The following is a 25,406-nucleotide window of genomic DNA, read 5'->3' as shown; positions in this document are numbered from 1 at the left end:
GCCCAGGACGGGGACCTATTGGTCCCTGCCCTTGCCCTACCTGTAACGACCCTAAATTCAGTATTTAAGGGCTCCCTGAACCTTCCTTCCTCAGATCCTGATAAGAAAAGAAGATCAAGAAGAAGACCCACCGTGCAGCTGCTAACATGACGACACCTACTGACTTGGCCCCAGCCCTACCGGCCTGTCGACCCTGGAACCTGCTCCTGCTTTAAGCCAGCGACTCCTGCGGACAGCAACCTTGGGACATCCAGAGGACCTGCCTACCTTGACCCTCTTGAAGACTGGGACTCCCATAAGCAGAGGCTCTGCTTCAACAACCCACCTGGTGCCAGCCAGGAAGCTCAGGGCCTGCCCACTCTGCACCCGCCGAGCCAGTGTGATCCAAGACCACGAGGACGTCCCCCCAGCAACTGGGACCCGAAGTCCAGTGTCCAAAGACCCTCCTCGACGACCCAGACTACCCCTGCAGCCTCAGAACCAGGAACCCCCCAACCGCGACCAGCCGAGGGTAAGATTTCCCGATGCCCAAAGACACCCCAGCATCCGGCACCCTGCGACCCCCTGTGCCTTCCTTTGGGTTACCTACCTCTGCTCCAAGATTTTAACTTACCTCTTGAAGTGGTGGTCGCACCTGAAGAATCACCGTCCCTGAGCCTGCAGCCTTTGTTCCCTTTTAACCTTTCCCATTGGATAACATTGAGCGCCCAACGGCTCAAAAGCACCCTGCACCCAGCCATCCGAGTGCCTCAGGCCGTGCACCCTGTGTCCTAACCTACTTCCCCACTTGCCTTGAGCAAGTGACCAGGAGCCCAGCTCCCAAAGTTGCATAGCCTGCTAGCTAGCAGCCACCAACCGAAGGCCCCCTGCCTCGCACTGGATAACATTGGGCCTAACTACCTCTGCACCTGGCTGCCCCTGTGCCACTGAGGGTGTACCAACTGAACCAACCTGACCCTGGGAGACCCCTGAGTCTATGCTCAGAACCTTAACTTTACCAGTCGAGTACTCACCTGGAAACCGATAACTCACTTTCCTGCCTTAGGATAACATTGACTGGTTTGACTCGAAAAATCGTCTACGTGTGAAGTTTTGAAACTCTGAAATATTCCCATAAAATCACCCAATTAACACATTTTGAAATACTCACCTGGAATCAGCAGAGGAGCCAGTACTGTACCTTTCAGCCCAGTTCTGACCTGCAAAAGTAATTTTAACCATACTTACCCATAACTGAATGTTCGAGGCATATGAGCTGCAGATCTAACACTGAGCATTAGATCGCTACCTTGTGTTGGGCTCGGATGATTGCATGTTGTTGTCGTTTTGGAAGAAGTCTTTGTAGCCACGAGATAGGGGACTCCTCCTTTGGACGACAGTGCGCATGGGCATCGGCTCTATCCTCAGATAGTTTTTTTCCTCCACTGGGTTCGGATGTAACTTTTCCGCTCCGGTTTGAAATCTACCTTTAAGGGTAGTTCGACACGAAAAAACTTTGCAAACAACTTCTGATATCAACAAACATTGACTCGACTTAATCTGTTCGATTCCGGTCGTCGACGTGGGCCGTTGGGCCTATCCTCGCCGCGAGGCCTACAACTCATGGAAAGAACGCCATTCAAAAGATGCCCAGAGTGTGGAGCAAAGTTTCCACACAGTGACCATCACGAGGTCTGTAACCTGTGCTTATCGCCAGAACACGACGAGTCATGCTGTACAGCCTGTGCATCCTTTCGATCAAAAAAGACGATTCGAGATCGGAGAGCCCGTCGACACGACATGCAGAGATCGGCTCCGGAACCGGTGGATATCTTCGATGAAGAACCTCCGCTCGTTCCAGAAGAAGATTCAGAAGATCTCCAAATCGTATCCGGGGCAGAGGACTCCGATGACTCCATACCATCGGGTCAATGCGTGAGTACTACTGCCTCTGCCCAATACCCAGCACCTAAATTGAAGACAAAGGTCAACACTCCGCCTCCAGGGCCTAATCGCGACCGAAAAAACACTTCAAAAGCCCCGCCATCGAGCACGGCTCCGAAGAAAATACTCAAGCCTTCCGGTAGCTCCGATCCCTCCAGCCCCCTCGGCACTGAGACCGGAAGAAGCCCCAGTTCCGAAACTGTCGACTTCTAAAGAAAAAACTATGAAGCCTGCTTTCGAAGCCGACGAAACCAGCTTCCACTCCGAAATCAATATCTTCGTTACCTAAACAGTCAAGGCCTGATTCCGATGCGCTTAAGCCCTAGAAACAGCATTCGACTCCGAAGACAATACCTTCGGTACCGAAATCTACGCCAAAGGACCCTATAAAAGCTCCTACGGCTAAAGACAAGCAGCAACCACGCTCGGAACCGAAAAAATCGGCGCCGGCAGCGGTTCCGCAAGGAGAAGACCTTTTACAACCTGATCCTCTACAAAAGATCTACATTGATCCAAAGACAGGTCATGTATCCACTACACCACACAGGAAGAGGAAGTCAGACACCGCACCTACACCTGCAGTGCCTGTCAAGAAGGAGGACTCTGCCACATCTCCTATCCTTCATCTCCTCTTCCTCTTAACATTTCACCTCCAAATTCCCCTGAACACTCTCCTCCTCATTCTTCACCACATACACCTCAAAATGATGACGAGTATATCATGGGGAGAGGGGTAGACCCAGCTGAGCCTTTTCCCTACCCTAGTGATGATCCAGACTGGGAGTACCCAATCCCACAGGATGTGCCAGATATTCCTGACCCACATCCACACCCATCCAAACCTTCCCCAGAAGACAATATTGGGTTTGGACATTTACTGAATAGGGCTGCCATCTATCATGGGGTCACCATGCATTCAGGTGAGCCAGAGGAAGACTTCTTACTAGACACTTTCGAACAATCACAAAGGTCTGTTCAAATTCTGCCTATGATTAAAGGGGTCATTGAACATGCTCCAGAAGTATTTAAAGATCCTGTACGTGCTAGGATTCTAAAGCCAAGAATAGAAAAAAAGTACAGGCCTGCTCCTGGGGATCCTGCCTACATTAAAGGACCGCTACCCTTAGATTCTCTAGTCGTGTCAAATGCTAGGAAAAAGGCAAACTCACAGACATCAGGTGAAGCACCACCCCCTGATAAAGAATCTAAGGTGATAGATGCTTCAGGCAAAAGGATAGATGCTCAGGCTAGCAATACATGGCGTATAGCTAACACACAAGCCCTCCTTGCAACATATGACAGGGCTCACTCTGATCAGTTAGAGACACTACTACAACATCTACCTGACTAATATAAGGCGACACTGCTTCTAGAGCTATGAACACTAGTCTCTTACTTAGACGCCATGCGTGGCTACGCATTTCAGGATTAAAGCAGGAAGTGCAAACTACCATCTTAAATCAGCCATTCAAACAACATCAATTGTTTGGACCAGAGGTAGACACAGCACTTGAAAAGATGAAAAAGGACACCGATACAGCCAAATCTATGGGAGCTCTGCAATCCACCAAAGCTAGAGGCTCCTTTCGTCACCCCTTCTAAAGAGGAGGCTCCAAACAAGCTGGAGCAGACAATTCAGCTTCCTTCAAATCTAACACACAAACATCCTCCAGTAAAGTATATTTTAGAGGAGGCTATAGAGGCAACAACAACAAAGGAAGAGGTTGGGGAATAACAATAATCGAACCACTTCCACCACAAAACAGTGACTTTCCTCCGCTCCCCCAACAGCATTCCACTCCTGTGGGGGGCAGACTAACACAGTTCCTACCTGTCTGGAATTCCATCACAACAGACAAGGGGGTAAGACAAATTATCCAGTATGGCTACTGCCTAGAGCTTACAGCTACCCCTCCACATATACCACCCAAGCAGTGTCCAATGTCAACAGAACATCTTACGCTGCTCAAACAAGAAGTTCTATGACTACTTCAAAAAGACGCAGTAGAAATAGTTCCTTTGCAAGAACAAGGAACAAAGGTTTACTCACTGTATTTCCTAATACCCAAAAAGGAAGGGACACTAGGACCAATTCTAGACCTCGGGCCCCTCAATCGCTATATACACTCAGATCATTTTCATATGATCACTTTACAACAAGTGCTCCCTTTGCTGCAACAAAGCGACTTCCTTACAACACTAGACCTAAAGGACGCCTACTTCCACATTCCTATACATCCTTCTCACAGGAAGTATCTGAGGTTTGTACTGGAAGGACAGTTTTATCAGTTCAAAGTCCTTCCATTCGGGGTCACAACTGCACCAAGAGTGTTCACAAAGTGCCTAGCAGTAGTAGCAGCACATCTCAGAAGACAACAGATACATATCTTCCCATATCTGGACGATTGGCTCATAAAAGCCAAGTCATTCAATCAGTGTGTCCAACACACATCTCAAACAATTCAAACACTGCACGACTTGGAGTTTACAATCAACTACACCAAGGCGCACCTGCAGCCCTCTCGTGTACATCAATACCTGGGGGCTACAATAAAAACGTCTACAGCCCTAGCTTATCCCAGTCCAGCAAGGATACAGAGCATTCAAGCCTTAGTCACAAAATTTCAACATCAACACTCTTTCCCAGCCAGAGTGTTCATGAGACTAATAGGCATAATGGCATCTTGCTTTTTTATTGTGCCATATGCAAGACTGCAAATGCGTCCGTTACAAGAATGTCTAGCACAACAGTGGAACCAGACTCAAGGGCAACTGACAGACCTGGTATTGGTGGATAGACGCACACATCGCTCTCTGCAGTGGTGGAACAATAATAACCTGACAAAAGGATGGCCGTTCCTCGAACGTGTTTCACAAATAGTACTCACTGCAGACACATCTCTCACAGGATGGGGAGCCCATCTCCTAAATCATACAACTCAAGGACAATGGACCACTAAACAAAAAGCACTCCATATCAACCACCTGTAGCTGCTAGCAATATTCCTAGTGCTCAAAACTTTCCAAGTACAAGTACAAAACAAAGCTGTCTTAATCCGGACGGACAACATGACAGCCATGTATTACATACAAAAACAGAGAGGGGGGAGGGGGGCGACACTCTCTACAACTGTCCCAACTCGCACAGAACATTTGGAGATGGGCCATTCCACAAAACATATATCTGTTAGCAGAGCACCTTACAGGAGTTCACAATCGGATAGCAGATTTGTTAGGTCGACAGACACAACAGATTCACGAATGGGAACTACATCCGCAGGTGCTTCTACCATTCTTTCACAAGTGGGGTCATCCAGACATAGATCTGTTCGACACACACGAAAACGCAAAATCCCCAACCTTCGCCGCCAGGTTTCCACACCCGTTGTCAAAGGGCAATGCGATATGGATGAACTGGTCAGGCAGATTTGCGTACGCAGTTCCGCCACTACCACTATAAATACGCAAGCTACAACAACAGTCACTCAAACTGATATTAGTTGCTCCCACATGGGCACGACAACAGTGGTACACAACATTGCTCAAACTATCCCTAGTTCCACACCAAAAACTACGTCCGACACCATCCATGCTAACGCATAACAATGGAGACATCCAGATCCAAGCCAACTGAATCTGGCGATCTGGCTCTTGAATTCTTAGAGTTTGGTTACCTTAACCTACCACCAGACTGTATGAACATCATTAAAGAAGCTAGGAGACCTACTACCGGAGCTTGTTATGCTACTAAATAGAAAAGATTTGCCATTTACTGCAACAATAACCAAATTGATCCCCTAGATGCTTCCATCCACAATATAATTTGCTATCTTCTACATTTACAAAGATGTAACTTGGCATATTCATCTATACGCCTACATCCTGCAGCAATTGCAGAATACTTAAAAAATAGACATCTGTCTTTATTTAGAGTGCCTGCTATTAAAGCATTAATGGAAGGATTAAAAATAATTATTCCTCCTAGGTTACCAACCTCTCCAGAGTGGAACCTAAACATTGTTCCTACCAGGCTCATGGGACCCCCTTTTGAACCTTTACACAAATGTGAACTGCAATTCCTCACATGGAAAACAGCTTTCCTCATCGCTATTACCTCTCTTAGGAGAGATAGTGAGATTCAAGCTTTCACTATACAAGAACCATTTTTACAATTACACCGTAATAAAGTGGTTCTAAGAACAAATCCTAAATTCCTTCCAAAAGTCATTACTCCGTTTCATTTAAACCAATCTGTAGAGTTACCAGTGTTTTTCCAAAACCCAGAAAGAGCTCTACACACCCTAGACGTTAAAAGAGCTCTTCTCTATTACATTGATAGACCAAAGCATTCCGCAAAACGAAACAATTTTGTAGCTTTCTCTCCACCACATAAAGGCAACCCCATCTCTAAGCGGGAGTTGCAAGGTGGATTGTCAAATGCAATCAAATATGCTATAAAAAAGCAAAGCGTACACTAACAATTCCTCCTAGGGTGCGCTCCACACTCAAACTAGGAGCATGTATGGCTTTCTTAGGGAACATTCCTCTAGAAGACATATGCAAGGCAGCAACATGGTCTACAACACATACTTTCACTAAACACTACTGTGTGGATGTGCAAGCCAAGCAGCAGTAGGCAAAGCTGTCCTCAAAACTCTATTTCAAACTACTGCAACAGATACAGGTGACCACCGCTAGGGGAGATACTGCTATATAATGTATGCTCAGTGTGAGATCTGCAGCTCATATGCCTCGAACGGAAAATGCTACTTACCAGTATGCATCTGTTCTTGGCATGTAGAGCTGCAGAGTCTCACACGCCCTCACCCTCCCCGGAAACTGTATCTGTTCCAGTTCCATCTTAATTAGATATACACACGTGGACATCTTTTTTCTTTCTCGTAACTCCATCATTTCCCATCATGGCGAAAAATATTCTAAGGGTGGAGCCAATGCCCATGCGCACTGTCGTCCGAAGGAGGAGTCACCTATCTCGTGACTACAAAGACTTCTTCCAAGACGACGACAACCTGCAATCATCTAACACCAGGTGGCGATCTAGTGCTCAGTGTGAGACTCTGCAGCTCTACATGCCAAGAACAGATGCATACTGGTAAGTAGCATTTTCCTTTCTCCCTTAGGAAACCATTGACTGCTTTTCTCTGAAAATTCTTTTAAGTGTGTACTTTTGAAAATTACAAATATTCCTTAAAAATCTTACCAACTACTGAAACTTATTTACTTACCTGTCCTAGGTAGAACTTCCAGTGCTGGACCCAGGAGCCCAGTTCTGGATTACAAAAGTAACGATAACCTACTTAACCTGCGACTTGAATTTCCTGCCATAGAATAACATTGCCAGTTTAAAAAACCTTTTTATTCCTTAACCTTTTCCATGCTCATGATGAGCTCAGCTCGTCATGGGCCGTGGAACGCTCAGGTGCGGGAAGAATTCCCCTGCTGTGCTGAGCGTTCCATGGGAGCCAATGCACCTGTGACGAGCTCAGCTCGTCATGAGCATGGGAGCGCTGTGCGTGCCCCCTTCCCCCCTAGCACAGAGGGGGAATTACCCCTGCAGCGAAGGGGTTAAAAGTCATTGCAATAACCAAAACGTTTTTACTAAACGAATCAACTGCGTTTATGTAGAAAAACCCATTGAGCTCCATGCTAAATTGTGTTTAGAATTGTGTTGCCTGCTGCAACCCCTACACCTATTGTGTTTACAAAGTTTATTGCCTTTCTGGAAAGTATTCATCTGACATCACTCAGAGTGAGAACATTATATTTTGATACCTGTTTATTTTAAAAATAAAACTATCTTTTGATATAAAAACAATTGGCCTGGAGTTCAGTTCTTGAGTGTGTGAGACCATTTTCTGACTGAGTGTGCACAACAAATGCTTTACACTGTCCTCGGGTACTGCCTTACTGCTCGAACAAGCTACCACTTTAGAGAGTAAGGTCACACCTGGCTTTAACCTCTGCTATTCCTCTGGGGTTTGTGGACTCCATACACATAGTACCCTATTCTGGTCCAGTATATATAGAGCCGCTTTCTCACACCTCTGAGCTACAACCTTCATCATTTCTGTTGGCGAACACCTCTTCCAGGTAAGTACCATATAGCAGGCCTCTGAATTAATCTCATGCCCTTTTGTTAGCCTGATACATTTCTGACACTGGTGAGATAATAGTATCCATTAAAAATGTATACGCCTTGGATAGCGTGAACTGTAATGGATAGTCTTATCTTAATTATTCATTGAATTCCCATATCTGGCTTCCTTTCCTGGCGGACTGGAAAATTCTAGGAACTGAATAGGAGCGAACATACCTGTGAAGTGTTGATTGTTGTTGAACATGGCGGCATGGCTCTGGAAGTTCACCGAATTGTGTGCTTGCATCTTGGGCCTTCCTCAAGAGGCATACATGCTCATTCTACAGTCATGCAGTTGGTGAAAGAGGGCAAAGCCTGTTGCTTAGTGTCTTCAGAGCAAGACACCTTCACGGCTAGAGTTCAAGTCATTTTAAAATATTTGTTTTATTTTTCATTCATTTTGGTTATTTAGCTATGGCACCGCTGCACCAGAAGGTATTCAGGCACTTTACAGACGTATTTGGGTCTCGTCTACTGACAGCTTTTAGCATTGTTTTGTCGAAACACCTACTGCGGACGTTACCTCTCTTACAGTGGGCTTTAGGTTAGCCCACTGCTTATCAGTGATTGGCTTTCATTTCAATCACATTTGCTTGCCATTTTTTCATTGTTTTCCTTCCTATTCTTGTGTGTGTCCCTCACCCAGAGTATAATTCCTTTAAAATCCTTTTGATTCGAGGACTTGTCTCTTTCCACGGCTTGTATTCAGGGAAGGAGCATGTGTGGGTGAGGGTACGCATCCTTAGCATACTCCTGGGGTACCACTTGCTAGGGACTTATAGGGGTGCCAATGTGTGTGCCAATTGCTTTACAATTGTACCATTTTATCTGTTTTAGGAAAATACTTCTGGGGCCTGGTTAGCAGCGACCCAGGGCACATCAGTTGGCAAACATCAGTGCCAGTGCCTTAGTCTTGGGGTTAGTGCTTTAGATTGCTAGGTATTACCTCAGTCTTGGGGTTAGTGCTGTAGATTGCTAGGTATTACCTCAGTCTTGAGGTTAGTGCTGTAGATTGCTAGGTATTACCTCAGTCTTAGGGTTAGTGCTGTAGATTGCTAGGTATTACCTCAGTCTTAGGGTTAGTGCTGTAGATTGCTAGGTATTACCTCAGTCTTAGGGTTAGTGCTGTAGATTGCTAGGTATTACCTCAGTCTTGGGGTTAACCCCTTCACTGCGGCGGCTATTCCACCGCAGTGTTAAGGGGGAGGGGAGGTGGCGCGGCGCTCCCGTGCTCGTGACAGAACCGCTCCATCACGAGCCTCGGGTGGGCTGTGCTTGTGACGGAACGATTTCGTCACGGCCCCGCCCGCCTAATAGAATGCGCCGCGCAGGCGCGGCGAGCGGGCCGTGACAGAACCGTTCCGTCACCAGCACAGCCCACCCGAGGCTCGTGACGGAACGGTTTCCGGGGTTAATGTTGTAGATTTCTAGGTATTACCTCAGTCTTAGGGTTAGTGCTGTAGATTGCTGCATGTTGCATCAGTCCCTGGGCTGGTGCAGTAGATTGCTTTGTACCGCCGCAGTCCTCTGGTTTTGTCTGACTGATTGCTCTGGGGTTGCTCTGGGGTTGCTCTGGGGTTGCCCTGGGGTTGCCCTGGGGTTGCTCTGGGGTTGCTCTGTAGATTGCTCGATATTATTTAGGTCCTTGGCTTGGTGCAGCACTTTGCTGCAGACACATGAATTACACATGTAGCTTCTCCTGCTGTTTTGCTGCTGATGGTGTCTTTCTTGCTGTTCTCACTTCTGTGCACTTAGTTTTGCAATGTCCGTCTGGTCTCTCATTGAGCAGTGTATGAATCTTGTCCTTCCTTATTAACACAGCTGAAGCTGCTGGAGCTGCAGGGTCTTGTGATTCGCTTGGTCGGAGAGAGAGACGAATGGTACAAGAAGTTCTTGGAAGTCACCTCCACTGGGGGCAGATTCAACCATGAAGGTGGTAGCAGTGTCCCAAACGAGAGGCGCACAGAGATGAACGCTACAGACGGAGAAGGTGAGTTGAACCAACCCTCCCACTGGTTTTTAAGCTAGAATTTGGTTGGATAGAATAAAGCGTTGCAGAATGTGTAATGGAGCAGGTCTTGTCAACAGTCTGGTACCATTAGTGACCTAGAAGAGAGGCTGGGTCAGAGTGACGGACAAGTCGAAAGCGAGGTGCATTCCAGCCTGTTTCTGCTGATTTGACCTGGTTTGATGTATTTATTTATTTTAACACAGGCATGCTGGAAATCAACCTTTCGGAGCAGATGGAGCTGGAAGAAGCGGTCCCCAAGCCCCAGTCTGTGCAGAGCAGCACGCAGGCCCCTCTGCCGAGTACCGAAGACCCCACTGCAAAGCAGATCATGAAGCTCCTGCATGAGATCCAGAACCCCCAGCAGCGGCATTCCTCCCTCCTGGAGAACCCCTGCATTCCTTTCTTTTACCGAGCAGATGACAACGATGAGGTCAGGATAATGATCATTTAACTGGGAGTCAAAGATATCCTGGAAGGACATTGAAGGGCTTGAAGAGCTCCTCGACCTCACCCTCTGTCTTCCATCCTGACCAGGGCCACTGGGCTGTCTGGACATTACTGTGTCTGTGAATGCTGCCACCACCTCCAGGGAGACCTTTCCCAGTGTTCGGCCGCTGACGGCAGGTACACAGCGTCCTTCAGTTTGAGGAGGGGGGGTGAATGCTTCCCACTGAAAGCAGGAATAAGATGAGCTCCTGGAGGACCGCTCATGAGGCTGCGGCTCTGCTGTGCTGTCGATTGGCACTCTGTCCATCCCACTCACTGAGTTCCCTCTTGCGTATCCGTGCCCACTTACCTGGCCTTCATTACTGTCTTTTCCCACATGCACAGACCTATTCCATTTAGGCACCCTCTTGCCTCCACGCACTCCTTCAAGCCTTCTCTGAGGCTTTCTGTTAGTAAGACCTGTGGAGCGGGGGTTGTACATCGCCTGACCCGCCTGTGGTAGACGGATTAGAAAAGCAACCATTTGGACACAGTTCAACCAGGACAGCTGGAGTCCCTTCTCCTGTTCAGAGGTTACTGGTATTGAGGAGTCATGTACCAATGCACTTTAAGGATGAAGAATTCTACCTTGTGTATGTCATAAATTGTATTTATTTAAATATATATTAGTTACAAAGATTCTTTTAAAAGAGGAGCCCTCAAATAGCTGCATTTCGGGGTGCAGAGTGCCATGTTTTATCACTGTCCATGCTAATGGATTCTTGGCCATGCAGTTTACTGGAAGAGTGGGCTCAGGCCATTATTGTACAGTATGCCTTTCACTTGCCAGACATGTTGGTCTGGAAAAATGGTTAGTTACGAAGATTATCTTTTGACAACAATGAGAACTTGGATATGCCCGAGCCTCTGATTCTGGGATTGTTGCCGCCTAGTTTTATTCAGTAGAGGGGCTTTTACTCCTCAAAGATCACTGTGTGCTGGGTGCAAGAGAGGGGTTGCATTTTCCTGAGTGATAATATGCCCCCCCAAGGGTCCATCAGTTTGTCCTCAGCGACCTTCCGCACGCAAGAGTACTTGAAATGTTTGCCTCAGACCCAGAGATGTTCTTCTGGTGTTCATATTTTCAGAGCAGTACCTGATGAGATTTCCAGATTGCATGGCACTTTTAATGTGTGTCACTGTTTATTTTATAGCCATGTTTCCCTTTGCAGATGCGTGGACCCATTGTGCAGAGTTTAAAGCCTCACTGGCAGTTTTCCACTCAAGCTTTGATTGTTTTTTGGCTACGTTTGCTGGGTGCTCACTGGATTGTGTAGGGCTCTTCCTTCCATTAAGGCTTTAATCATTTTATTTTTGCAATCAGTTTATAAAGCTTCTGATTTATTGTTTGAAAGACTAATCTTTGTTAATATGTAATTAAGCAGTGATTCCCAGGCCATCGGAGAGGAACACCTGTATCAAAACATTATTGCCAAGTTTTACTTGGGTTATGGAATTCGAGATTCAGTGAATCCAAATATTAGATATGAAAACCTTCATCGCTGTAGTCGCACAGTGCTTTGGGTCGGGCTGAACGGGTATGGCCTAAGTGGTAGGATCTGAGTGGGGGAGGGCAGCAGAGGGTGTTCTGATCTACACTGTTGAGATGGCCATGTTGGAGGGGGGAGCTCAGATCTTACATGGAGGTCATTGTTGGAGGGATGAGCTGGCAACGCTGATGTGGGACAGTGTTGGGTGGTCTGCTCTGAGGGGGAGACTTGTGCTGGAGATAACACATTGAAGATTGCTGGCTTTGCTAGTGGGTCTGATCCCACCTGTATGAGGTGCAGCATTGCAGGAGCCAGTGGGGATAGGGAGCACTGCCAGAGATGAGATCTGATGGTACAGTCTGATCTGCAATGGAGGAAAGGGGTGGGGGAGGCAAGTAAGATGATGGCTGCCCCGGAGGAATCGGGTCAGCCGTGGGAGAGTAGCGATTAAAGAGTTAGATGTGCGATGGAGGACAGAGCTGGACACAGCAGATTTGGGAGTATGGGCAGTGCGGAAGGGAGCAGGCCTGGTGGTTACGATGATCCTGCCATAATGGAGTGTTCCAGTTTCATACCAAGGCTGGGTAGAGATCTGATACCTGCCTGTGGGCAGCTGGCAAAACATCAGTGTTGCCCGACCTGTAAGTGTTTGTGTGATCCTGCTGAAAGTGTGGCCTATTAACTGAGGTTGAAGAGATCCCTTGTAAAAGAGGTTTATGTATATACTCTGTAACATTTTGTAAATTTCCTTCTGGGAACATGGACTCCCTGCAGCCTGTTTTAAGTTGCAGGGCACCTGATGACATGTATCATAAAAAGAGTCCTTATTGCAGCCGAGGTCTAGGGTTTCACTCAGAACAGCCATTAATATTTATTGGGGTTGAAAGCGCAGAAACTGGTAGATGGAACACTATATTTTCATTTTTTCATTCTGTTGCTGAGGTGAATTAATGCTGTTAGAATGTTTTACTCCTTTTCTGAATAAATCCGTTCTGCAAACAAAAGCTGTCATGTTTGGTATGTTCTGCCCTGCTTGCAGTTTACTTTCTGCGGTTGGTCTGTGAAATCAGCTCACAAAGTGGTGCGATGACTTAAAGGCAAGAGCTGCCAACTTTGAAACTGGGAAACTAGGTTGGAGAACCAGGCTCACCTCGGTGTTCTGTGCTTGTGTGCGTATCACTCAATCTCCCTGTGCCTAAAAAAATAAAACTAATGTTTTGGCGCTCCTGCTGACCAAGTTTGCGCTATATAATACTCAAAAAATAAAAATACCCTTTAGCATTGATGTGGACTTGATTCATTGCCATCTGGTTAACATCACCCACCCCATGGTACAAGTTGGAGATGTTCTAGAGACTGATTTCAATGGGGATTCTTTGGTTGCAACAAACACTGCAGGCTCGGGAACAAAGATCTTCTGAAGGTGGCCACCGGTTGGAGAGGTAAGTTGGGATGCCTGGACATGCTGGGACACCGTCGGTTGGGCCACCCAAGGCCGTAGGACGTGGGGTGCAGGGGTGTCTTTTGGGGTTGGCGTTTTCTTACCGGCTCCGGTCGCGGTCGGTAGGATCCTCCGGAAAGGGGCTGCAGGCTTCGGTTAGAGACTTGAGGCAGGTCAGGGATCACCAGATACCAGGTCAGGATTGCCGGTGAGACCACTCAAACTCTGGCAGTGGGCGTCTGCTGCAGAGTAGTGGTGCAGAGAGTTTATGGGTGAGCAATCCGGTGCTCACTGGAGGCAAAGTCTGGTTTGGGAAGGTAGAGCAGGTCCTCTGGGTTCGTGGGGTCTGCTGGCTGCAGGACACACCGGTATTTCACTGTAGCAGGTCTAGGTCAGGACAGGCCGGTAGGGCTGGGGCCAAGTCAGTTGGTATTCTCCTCTTCTTCTTCAGCATAACTCTTTGGTCTTTCTTCTCTGGTTGGTTCTTGTCTGAGGAGGCAAGGTTAAGGGTTTCCTTTAAATACTAGGTGTTCGAGGCATGTGGGCTGCTGAATTCATATCTGTGCATAGATCGCCGCCTAGTGTTGGGTCCGGATGATTGCACCTTGTTGTCCTGGAAGAGTCTTCGAAGTATCACGAGGTAGGTGACTCCTCCCCTGGACTACAGTGCACATGGGCATCCTCTCCATCCTCAGATTGTTTTTTTCCCGCCATTGGGTTTCAGATGTTATTCCTACACTCCAACTTCGGAATCGAAACAAAACTTTTATAAAGGCCAAAAGGCCTTCGAATTTGACGGTATTCTTCTCGCTCGGTACCTCTTGACTCGATAAAGCTTTCCATCTCGAATTAGTCGTCGACGCGGGCCGTTGGGCCTTTACGATGCCACGTGGGCCTGCTGTCGATGGAAAGGAGCCCGTTTAAAAAATGCCCACAATGCCACTCCAAGTTCTCGCATACTGACAAGCATCAAGTATGCAACAAGTGCCTTTCTCAAGACCATAAGGAAGAAACCTGCCTAGCCTGCGCCCAGTTTCAGTCGAAGAAAACCATACGGAATCGACGGGCTGCTAGGCAAGAGATGCAGTGACAGGCACCGGAACCGGACAACATCTTCGATGATGACCAAGAACTTCAAGAAGCTCCAGATTCAGACCTAGAGATCGTCACCGTCGAGGACTACTCGGACTCTGGTGACGAGATCCCACCGGGGCAAATCGTGAGTACACTGCCCCCGGCACTGATTACCCAGTTACCAAAGGCTCGGGTCGAGGCATCGCCAAAAGGCCTTAGCCTAGATCCAAAGAAACATTCGCCAGCCCTGGGCCAAGTACCGCAATCCCAAAGAAGGTTCCAGAGCCTAAAAAGGTCGTCGACCCGAAGGCCGTCTACTCCAAGAAAAACGTACAGCCCAAAGGCGTCGATCCAAAGAACACCGTTGAGCCGAAGAAGGCCGTGCAGCCTAAAGGCGTTGACCCCAAGAAAAACGTCGACCTGAAAAAGGCTGTCGAGCCGAAGGGCACCGAGCCAAAACAGGCCGCCAAGCCGAAGGGAGCTAACACAAAAAAGGCCAGCTGTGCCAAAAGTCGCCAAACCAAAGAAAATTCGCCGACGGGAAGGGTGACGTATCGAAGCCTGTAATCCGGCCAGAGAAGGCTGTCGACCCGAAGACCAGTGCTCCGAAAACACCAGTCAAACCTAAAAAGACCATCGACTCGGAAAAGCACAGTCACCCAAAAAAGCCTGTCTAGCACAAGAAACGTGTCGAACTGAAAGACCCCGGTCGACCCGAAAAAAGGGCCCGAGCCGAAGAAAAGCACTAAGGCCCCAAAAGTCGTCGAAGCGGAAGGTGTTGTCGACCCAAAAAAGTCACAACCAAGAACAGTGGAGGAAGAACTCTTCCATCCCGATCCAGAAGACGACAAGGCAAAAATATATATTAATCCTGGTAAAGTAACAATCCTGCACAGAAAGAAGAGGCCACTGGACACTGACTCTCATTCCTCTATTCCACTAAAAAAGAAGGACTTTGGAACTTCTCCATCTAGACCCTTCATTCTATCCCATTATGCCTACTACTCCTTTTCCTCCTTACACTCCTTCTCACAATGGGGACAATGAGGGGAACACAGGGGAGGATCCTCAACCTGATTATGATTATCCACAGGATCCTGAGCCACAAAATGAACCATGGGAGGAGCCAACTGACCCTTATAACACCCATCCCATCCCTGATGTCTCCTCTTATCCAACCAAGCCTTCACCCACTGTTGACACCATTGTCTTCAAGCAATTAATAGACAGGGCAGCACAGTACCACAATGTAGATATGCATAATGACCCTGTAGAGGAATACTGCTTATATGACACCTCCCCTACTTCAGAAAAAAGTGTCAGAACACTTCCTATGCTAAATGGAGTGTTAAAACACGCACCTGACATATTTAAGGATACAGCCAGGGTACGGGTAATCAATCCTAGGATTGAGAAAAAGTATAGAGCAGCCCCTACAGACCCTACTTACATCAGAGGGCAATTACCATTAGACTTACTAGTAGTGGCTAATGCACGAAAAAGGGCCAACTCACAAACAACGGGGGAAGCCCCTCCCCCCGATAAGGAATCAAAGATACTAGAAGCCTCAGGTAAAAGGGTAGCAGCACAGGCATCCAATTCATGGAGGATTGCCAATACACAAGCTCTGCTAGCTCGTTACGACCGGGCACACTACGAACAGCTTGAAAGCTTAATGCAACACCTACCTGAGCCTTTTAAAGCCCAAGTTGATGACATCATACAGGAGGGAAAGTTCATCACAAACACCTCCATCAAATGTGCGCTTGATGCAGCAGACACCGCAGCCAGGTCTATAAACACTAGTATCTTACTAAGGCTACATGCATGGCTGCGTATTTCAGGCTTTAAGAACGAGGTGCAGTCCACCATCCTTAATCAGCCAGTCAACCAAGACTTCCTTTTTTGGCCTTGCTGTCGACACCATTTTAAATAAAAAGGAGGACACCGAAACCGCGAGTCAATGGGAGCATTACAGTTTCAGCAACACAGAAGTTCCTTTCGTCGCTCCTCATACAGGGCAGCTACATGAGACAATACTTCCCAAATGTCATCAACATACAAAGGCAACAGACAAAGTTCTTTTACAAAAAACTCCAACAAAGGAGGTTATCAGGGAAACAATAATAAGGGAAGAGGACGGGGAGGCAATAACACCAGAGCCTCCAATGCCACAAAACAGTGACTTCATCACGCTACCTCCGGACCACCTAACACTGGTCGGAGGCAGACTCCAACAATTCCTACCTGTCTGGAACGCAATTACCACGGACAGGTGGGTCAGACAATTTATCCAGTATGGTTATTGCCTGGAACTCACTTCTACCCCCCCCCCCCCAAACATTCCACCCAGACACCGTCCTATGTCCGAAGAACACATCACCCTGCTACAACAAGAGGTGAAATGCATGTTGGAAAAGGGGGCCATAGAGCCAGTCCTTTTCCAACATCAAGGGACAGGAGTATATTCCCTATACTTTCTTATTCCCAAGAAGGACGGTTCCCTCAGACCAATATTGGACCTCAGACCCCTAAATCAATACATACTGTCAGAGAATGCCACATGCTTTTAGACGGTCCATAAGTATTACAGGATGCACTGGGATGAGGATCAGGACACTGGTGCTTGGGATGATTGCCACACTGATCCAAATACTGATAATGACTCTGATTTGTACCCTCCAGACCTTCCCCACCTGATGGCGGCATAGGTAATCTCGAGCTCCTTAACAGGGCTGCTCATTACCATGGGGTAGAACTTCACCAGGAGCCTTCAGAAGAGGATTTCCTCTTTGAGACACTTTCTTCCCCACAAAGAACCACTCATACCTTGCCAGTGCTGAGGCATGTTAAAACACGCAGACGAGGGCTTTAAGGGACCTGTAAGGGCAAGAATTATCACACCTAGAGTGGATAAAAAATACAAATCAGATCCTACTGACCCTATTTATATTAAAGGACAGCAGCCCTAAGACTCTCTTGTAGTCTCCAACGCACGCAATAGAGCGAACTCCCAAGCCACAGGAGACACCCCTCCTTCTGACCAGGAGTCCAGGCTAATTGATGCCTCAGGCATAAGGGTAGCTCCACAGGCAGCAAACAACTGGCGCATTGCCAACTTCCAGGTGCTGCAAGCTCGTTATGACAGGGCTCATTACGATGAGCTAGAATGACTCCTACAACACTTGCCTGACAAATATAAATCTAAGGCTAACGACCTTATTACTAACACCTCCATAAAGGTGCGCTAGACGCAGCAGACACAGCATCTCCTGCAATTAACACCAGTATATTATTACGCAGGCACGCTTGGCTCAGAATCTCTGGATTTAAGCCGGAGGTACAAACCTCTATACTAAATCAGCCCTTTGACAAAGAACATCTTTTCGGCCCAGCTGTTGACACCATGCTGGAAAAGATGAAAAAGGACACGGAGGTCGCAAAATCCATGGGGGCTTTACATTTACCTGCTACTAGGGTTTCTTTCGCCACTCATTTTACAGGGGTGGCTCAAAAAATATGTCCACTGAAAATGCCTCCTCTTACAAGGGCAACAATCAATCCCCCTCCTCCAGAGGTTGTTCTAGAGGAGGTTTTAGAGGTAACAATGGTAGAGGAAGAGGTGGAGGTAATTCCACGCGCTCTTCCCCCGCAAACAATCAGTGACTTCCCTCTGCAACCCCTGATCATCCCACTCCTGTCAGGGGATGTCTCTCCCAATTCCTACCTGTCTGGAGCTCAATCACCTCAGACAAGTGGGTGCTACAGATTATCCAGTATGGTTACTGCCTGGAGCCTACAAGCACTCCACCAAATATTCTTCCAAGAGCGCATGCAATGTCACCGGAACATCTCACCCTCTTAAAACAAGAGGTTCAATCTGTTACAAAAACACGCTATAGAACCTGTTCCGTTAATACATCAAGGGACCGGGGTATACTCCCTGTATTTCTTAATCCCAAAAAAGGACAGCTCTCGCAGGCCTCTACTAGACCTCAGACAGCTAAACCTATACATACAGTTGGACCACTTCCTCATGGTCACACTCCAACAGGTGCTCCAACTACTTTAGCAAGGCAACTTTTTATCCACTCTAGATTTAAAGGACGCCTATTTCCATATTCCCATTCACCTTACTCACAGAAAATATCTCAGGTTTGTGGTGGATGGACATTACCAGTTCAAAGTTCTGCCATTCGGAGTAACTACAGCACCCAGGGTTTTCACCAAGTGCCTGGCAGTAGTCGCAGCTCATCTAAGAAGACAGCACGTTCATGTCTTCCCTTACCTAGACAACTGGCTGATAAAAGCCAGATCACAACAAAGCTGCCTACATCACACTCAAAGGACAGTGAACTGCTTCACGACTTGGGGTTCACCGTAAACCTCACCAAGTCTCACCTCCAACCATCCAACACACAAGTGTATCTAGGAGCCACAATAGACACTTGCAAAGCTCTAGCGTACCCCAAACCAATCCGGATTCGCAACATGCAAACTCTAATATCACAGTTTCAGCCTCGACACTCATTACCAGCCAGAGTGTTTATGCAATTGATTGGAACAATGGCTTCTTGCATCTTAATCGTTCCTTATGCAAGACCTCAAATGCGTCCCCTACAGTAATGCTTAGCACGTCAGTGGAACCAGGCCCAAGGTCAGTTATCAAATCTGATGTTGATAGATAGCCGTACTCCTCGCTCTCTGCAGTAGTGGAACATACAAAACCTTTCCAAGGGACGGCCAGTTCTAGATCCGGTTCCACAGATAGTGCTAACAGCAGACGCATCCATCACGGGTTGGGGTGCACATTTGGGAAAACATACCATTCAGGGCATATGGACTCTACAACAAAGAAAACTCCACATAAACCATCTCGAACTGCTAGCAATTTTTTTTTGCATTGAAAGCATTTCAACTTCATCTAGTAGGCAAAGCTGTCCTGGTTCGCACAGACATGACAGCCATGTACTACATACAAAAGTAAAGAGGGACCCTCTCTCTACAGCTGTCGCAGGCCATACCTCCAAAAATATATGTTCGAGGCATGAGGGCTGCTGAATTCATATCTGTGCATAGATTGCCGCCTAGTGTTGGGTCCTGATGATTGCACATTGTTGTCCTGGAAGAGTCTTCGAAGTATCACGAGATAGGTGGCTCCTCCCCTGGACTACAGTGTTCATGTGCATCCTCTCCATCCCCAGACTGTTTTTTTCCGCCATTGGGTTCGGATGTCTAGTCTCTTACTCCAGTTACTTAACTTGTACTCTTTCTGTTCCTAAGGCCAAAAGGCCTTCTTAGCGTCGGTATTGTATCGTTCGGTGCCTGGCCCTTTCGGTTCTACGATCGGCGTCGAAAAAAGTTTCTCTCGACGACTCAGGCCCAGTCTACATCGACGATGGAACGGACCCCGTTTAAGCGGTGTCCTGTGTGTAATTCGAAATATTCGAACTTAGATGTGCACCCAGTGTGCAACACCTGTTTGTCCCCCGACCACGACGAGTCAAAATGTTTCGCCTGCTCGAGGTTCCGGTCAAAGAAAACTATTAAACTTCGACGTGCGGCGAGGCAGTCGGCCCAACAGTCGGCTCCAGCACCTGCGAACATCTTCGATGCCGGGGACGAGGAACTCTTCCAAGAAGAGGACGTTCCCGAAGAAATGTCGGAACCAGAGTCGGAGCACGACTCAAATTTCGAAGTGGACGAGCCAGACGAGGAGTTTGCCCACGATCAGGATGTCGTCGAGGTAGGGGACGACGATTAGGCCCTTGCGGCCGTTGATGACGACTCCGGTGGTGAACCGAGTCCGCCCGCAGTTCCGGGGCCTATCATTGACATTCAGCCCGCTCCGGCTCCGGTCGAGGCATCGCCGAAAGGCCTTAGCCAAGACCCATCCTTTCGGTCTACAGCCCCGCGACATAGCCAGGCTAAGACCCTTTCAAAGGAGCCATCGGTCGATTCCGTGAAATCGAAACCGAAACAGACGGAGACGAAACCGAAACTACTCAAAATGGTGGTCGGTTCGACGTCGATGCAGGCCTCAAAGGTTGCCATCGATCCTTCGACGCCGAAGCTGCCCGTCGGCGCCAAGACTGGGACTCCGAAGCAGGGCTCTGCCACCAAGACCGTCGCCTCGAAGGCCTCGGCGCCGGTGCCTGCATCCACTGCCAAGCATGCCGAGAAGGGCAAGGGTCTTCCGTTCGGGAAAGGTCTCCAGCCACCCCTCTCGGGACTCAAGGCTGGGCTGGCGAAAAGGGTCGAAGCCACGACCAAGGACGCCCCGAAATTTTCGTTGACGCCCAAGGACGGAGGCGCACCGCGCAAGGAGGTCGATTCGACGCGCTCAAGCTAGCGGCCTACTCAAGCGTCGAAGAAACACGAAGCCAGCGCTTCCGGTTCGAAGCAGGCTGAATCAACGCCACTTTAGTTTGGCCTTCCGCCCACTGCCCGTCCAAAAACTCAGGAGGCCTCCAAGGTGGCGAAGGTGTCCTCGCATGCACAGGTCGTCTATCACGAGCCTTCTTACGACAACCAAACAAAACTGTTTATTGACTCGGAGTCGGGCAGGCTTACCGTCCACAAGCGGAAGATCACGCCTGAACATCCTTTAGAGGGTTACAAGATTCCCCTCAAAAAGAAGATGGCCTCCGCCACCTCTCCGGTTCTTGTTGAACCTCTTCAGGACTACTCGCACCACACTGTTCATTCTCCAACTCAAAGTGAGGAGGACTTAACTGCGGACTATAGCCAAATGGGCTTCTCTTACAATACTGACACTGATCAGGATGTCTCAAATCAATGGTCAGGGGCGGCGGATCAAGGTGATGACCCTGATGACCCCCATACCGCCCCAGACTCTCAGTCCTACAATGTCAAACAGTCTCCAACTGAGGACACTGCGGCGTTCAATGGATTGATAGAGCGCGCAGCCCTCAATCATGACGTCGAAATGCATGCTGAGCCAGTGGATGAAGACTTCTTATTCGACACCTTCTCCACATCAGAACGCTCCACCAAGACTCTGCCCATGCTTAAGGGGGTCCTCAAACATGCCACAGCCATTTTCAAGGAGCCAACAAAAGCTAGAGTTATCAATCCACGGATCGACAAATACAGGCCTGCTCCAGTGGACCCCACCTATATCAAAGGACAACTCCCCTTGGACTCCCTTGTAGTGGCTAACGCGCGCAAAAGGGCTAACTCTCAATCAACAGGAGACGCTCCCCCTCCGGACAAAGAGTCCAAAATCTTTGAGGCGTCTGGGAAGCGGGTGGCTGCGCAGGCCGCTAACACTTGGAGAATAGCCAATACACAGGCCCTGTTGGCTAGGTACGACAGGGCGCACTATGACACCCTAGAACAGTTAATGCAGCACATGCCTGATATTTACAGAGAGGCTGCGGAAATGGTTATACAAGAGGGTAAACTGATCTCCAATGCGTCCATCAAGTGCGCACTGGACGCAGCGGACACTGCAGCAAGGGCAATCAATACTAGCGTGATGCTGCGACGCCACGCATGGCTGCGCATCTCTGGGTTTAAACCCGAGATCCAGACTACTCTTCTCAATCAGCCGGTTAATCCGGACTTCCTGTTTGGACCCGATGTTGACACAACACTCGAAAAAAGACACTGAGACGGCGAAGTCCATGGGGGCTCTCCAGTCACAACAGTTTCGGAGCGGTTCCTTTCGTCGCTCCGGTAACAGGGGAGCAACAAGAGGTCAAGCTCTACAGCATTCCCAGTACGCCAAGGGCAACACGCAGTCTGCATACACTAAAAACACCAGAGGTGGATACCGTGGGAACAGCGCCAAAGGGAGAGGCCGCGGCAATAACAGCGCCAGGTCCTCCACTCCCAACAAACAGCGACTTCTTGTCACTGCCCCCCGACCATCTAACACCTGTCGGGGGGAGACTTCAGCAGTTCCTGCCGCTCTGGGAAAACATCACAACAGACAGGTGGGTGAGGCCACTTATCCGTTACGGCTATTGTCTAGAACTAACCTCCACCCGACCCCCCCAACATACCCCCAAGAAACCGTCCTATGTCCGCAGAGCACTCGCACTTATTGCAGCAAGAAGTCCTCTCCATGCTGCAAAAAGGAGCCATAGAACTGGTGCCTGCCGAAGAAAGGGGTGCAGGGGTGTACTCCCTGTACTTCTTGATTCCAAAAAAGGACGGGTCCCTAAGGCCCATTCTAGACCTCAGACCCCTCAACCAATACATCCTCTCGGAGCACTTTCACATGCTAACTTTACAACAAGTCCTGCCGCTGCTCCGTCAGGGCGACTTCCTAGCCACCCTGGACCTCAAGGATGCGTATTTCCACATTCCCATCCACCCGAGTCACAAGAAGTATCTCAGGTTCACAGTCAACGGTCAGCATTACCAATTTAAAGTCCTGCCATTCGGGGTCACTACCGCTCCCAGGGTTTTCACAAAGTGCTTAGCAACTGTGGCAGCGCACTTGCGCAGGGAAGGTATTCACGTGTATCCCTACCTGGACGACTGGCTCGTCCAGGCGAGGTCTGCCATGCAATGCGGCCACAACATGTCGCGGACCATTCACCTCCTTCACAATCTGGGGTTCTCTCTCAACTACGCAAAATCTCACATGCAGCCAGCCCATGTGCAACAGTACCTGGGGGCGTCAATAAACACTCAGTCAGCCACGGCGCAGCCGGCCGCAGCCAGGGTCGACAGCATGCAAGCACTCATCCGGAGGTTCCGACCTCGGCAATCCCTCCCAGCACAGGTTTTCATGCAACTGATCGGCATGATGGCATCCTGCATATTCATAGTCCCGCACGCGAGGCTGCACATGCGACCCCTCCAAGAATGCTTAGCCCGTCAGTGGAACCAGGCTCATGGACATCTAAAAGACCTAGTGTTGGTGACCGGTCGTGCTTACAACTTTCTGCATTGGTGGAACCCACAAAACCTTTGCAGGGGACGACCGTTCCAGGAGCCTGTCCCACAAATAGTGCTGACGACGGACGCATCTCTGCAGGGTTGGGGGGCGCATGTCCTCCACTACACAGTGCAGGGACTATGGACAGCACAACAGCAACGGATGCATATCAATGTGTTGGAACTCATGGCGATCTTCATGGCACTGAAGGCATTCAAGTTGCACCTGTGCAACAAGGTCGTGTTAGTCCGGACGGACAACATGACCGCCATGTATTACATCCAGAAGCAGGGAGGCACGCACTCCCCGCAGCTGTCTCACCTAGCCCAGAGCATGTGGAAGTGGGCCATTCAGAGGAACATCTTCCTCATGGCGGAGCATCTCCCGGGTGTCAACAACCAGATGGCGGACCTGCTCAGCAGGCACAGTCCTCAGATGCACGAGTGGGAGATCCACCCGTCGGTTCTCCGTCCGTACTTCCAACAGTGGGGTCATCCAGACATCGACCTGTTCGCCACAAGCGAGAACGCAAAATGTCCAAACTTCGCCGCCAGGTTCCCACACCGGCAGTCTCAGGGCAATGCGATATGGATGAACTGGTCAGGCAGATTTGCGTACGCTTTTCCGCCAGCCCCCCTCATACCTCTGGTGGCGCGCAAACTGCGACAGCACTCCATGACACTCATCTTGGTTGCTCCAACGTGGGCACGGCAAGCTTGGTACACCACGTTCCTGGAACTTTCAGTGGTGCCTCACCAGCGGCTGCACCTCACCCCCAGCCTCCTCACGCAGAGCCATGGCGACATTCAGCACCCAGATCCACAACAGCTGAACCTTGCGATTGGCTCCTGAGGTCATAGTTTGTGTGAGAAGGTGGCCTGATATGCAGTGCTCACTGTTCTAGTGATCACTATGTATCAGTCCAACAACCCTTATTGATGATTGGTTGTAAGTCAACCTTATAGACCAGCTATCCTAGTAGCGTGGATACGAGCAGTCTAAGGCTAAAGACTCGAGAGGGCGTGTTAAGCCAGCTGTTATACCACACATATACGTGTTATGAAAATAAACAGTGTATTTATTAGAATCACAACAGCCCTGTACTCTTTATGAGGACAGGGTACTAAGCACAAAACAAAACTCTTACGAAAATACTTAAGTTAGCACAGTATATACAAATGCCCGAGGGGCACGGAAAACCATATACTCTGAAAGTGGAATGCGAAATTACTAGCAGGTAAGTACAGTACTAATAGGCTTTGGAATCGCTAGGACTTGACTATAGAATTGTTAGATTACTTCTAGGAGACCTAGGGGACTCGGGTGCAGAGTGTGCACTCTCACGCGTGATGCGGGACAAAGTCTATGGTAGCTAGATTTCACAAAGTTAGTGTTCTCGGGCGAACCCGACCTGGTAGGAGGAAAACGAAAGTGGATTCTGACCCTTGGATAGTGAGGCTATGCTGGGGCACCGAAATGCCGAAGTTACCTAGCCCAGGGGCTGCAGCTGCATAGGTCTCAAAAGACGTCGGGAATCCTCGTAGACGGACCAGGAGCCTGGAAGAAAGATGCTGGCAGGCGACCAGTGAAGAGAGTTCGAAGTGATCCAAGCCTGGATCTTGAAGATGGACGATACCTGAAAGCAGAGGGGACCAAGTTCGTGACTACTAGCCAGTAGTCAGGTGGCACCAGGAGGGCACCGGATGGTAGTCACCTCGACTAGGTGAGTGGGCGACGCTGGGCTCTGCAGATCTCACGGACCAGGAGGCGTTGTCGGCGACCAGGATGGAGGAGCGAGCTGTCCCACGATGGATGAAGCTGTCGGCGTCGCTGTACCCAGGATTGGGCAACAAAGCCTTGGCTAATTCAAGCCCACTCGGTGGACCTAAAATGGCGTCTTGAGTGGACCA

General features: G+C 48.9%; 1 protein-coding gene across 10 annotated transcripts in view; it reads left to right on the top strand.

Annotated features, from left to right (window-relative positions):
- GOLGA2 (golgin A2) overlaps positions 1-13,071 on the top strand; it is a 375,277-nt gene extending 362,206 nt beyond the window's left edge. For all 10 annotated transcript variants that reach the window (XM_086924918.1, XM_086924916.1, XM_086924923.1 and 7 more), the window contains 2 exons: positions 9,902-10,070; positions 10,295-13,071. In XM_086924918.1, the coding sequence (XP_086781044.1) occupies positions 9,902-10,070; positions 10,295-10,542 (417 nt within the window). In that variant the 3' untranslated portion in view covers positions 10,543-13,071. The remainder of the gene's footprint in view (positions 1-9,901; positions 10,071-10,294) is intronic.
- The last annotated feature ends 12,335 nt before the right edge of the window (positions 13,072-25,406 follow it).

Source organism: Lissotriton vulgaris, chromosome 5 (genome assembly GCF_964263255.1).
Source record: "Lissotriton vulgaris chromosome 5, aLisVul1.2, whole genome shotgun sequence".
NCBI classification, from domain to species: Eukaryota; Metazoa; Chordata; class Amphibia; order Caudata; family Salamandridae; genus Lissotriton; species Lissotriton vulgaris.
The sequence above is the reverse complement of the archived record's forward strand: the minus strand, read 5'-3'. Positions and strand labels throughout refer to the sequence as shown.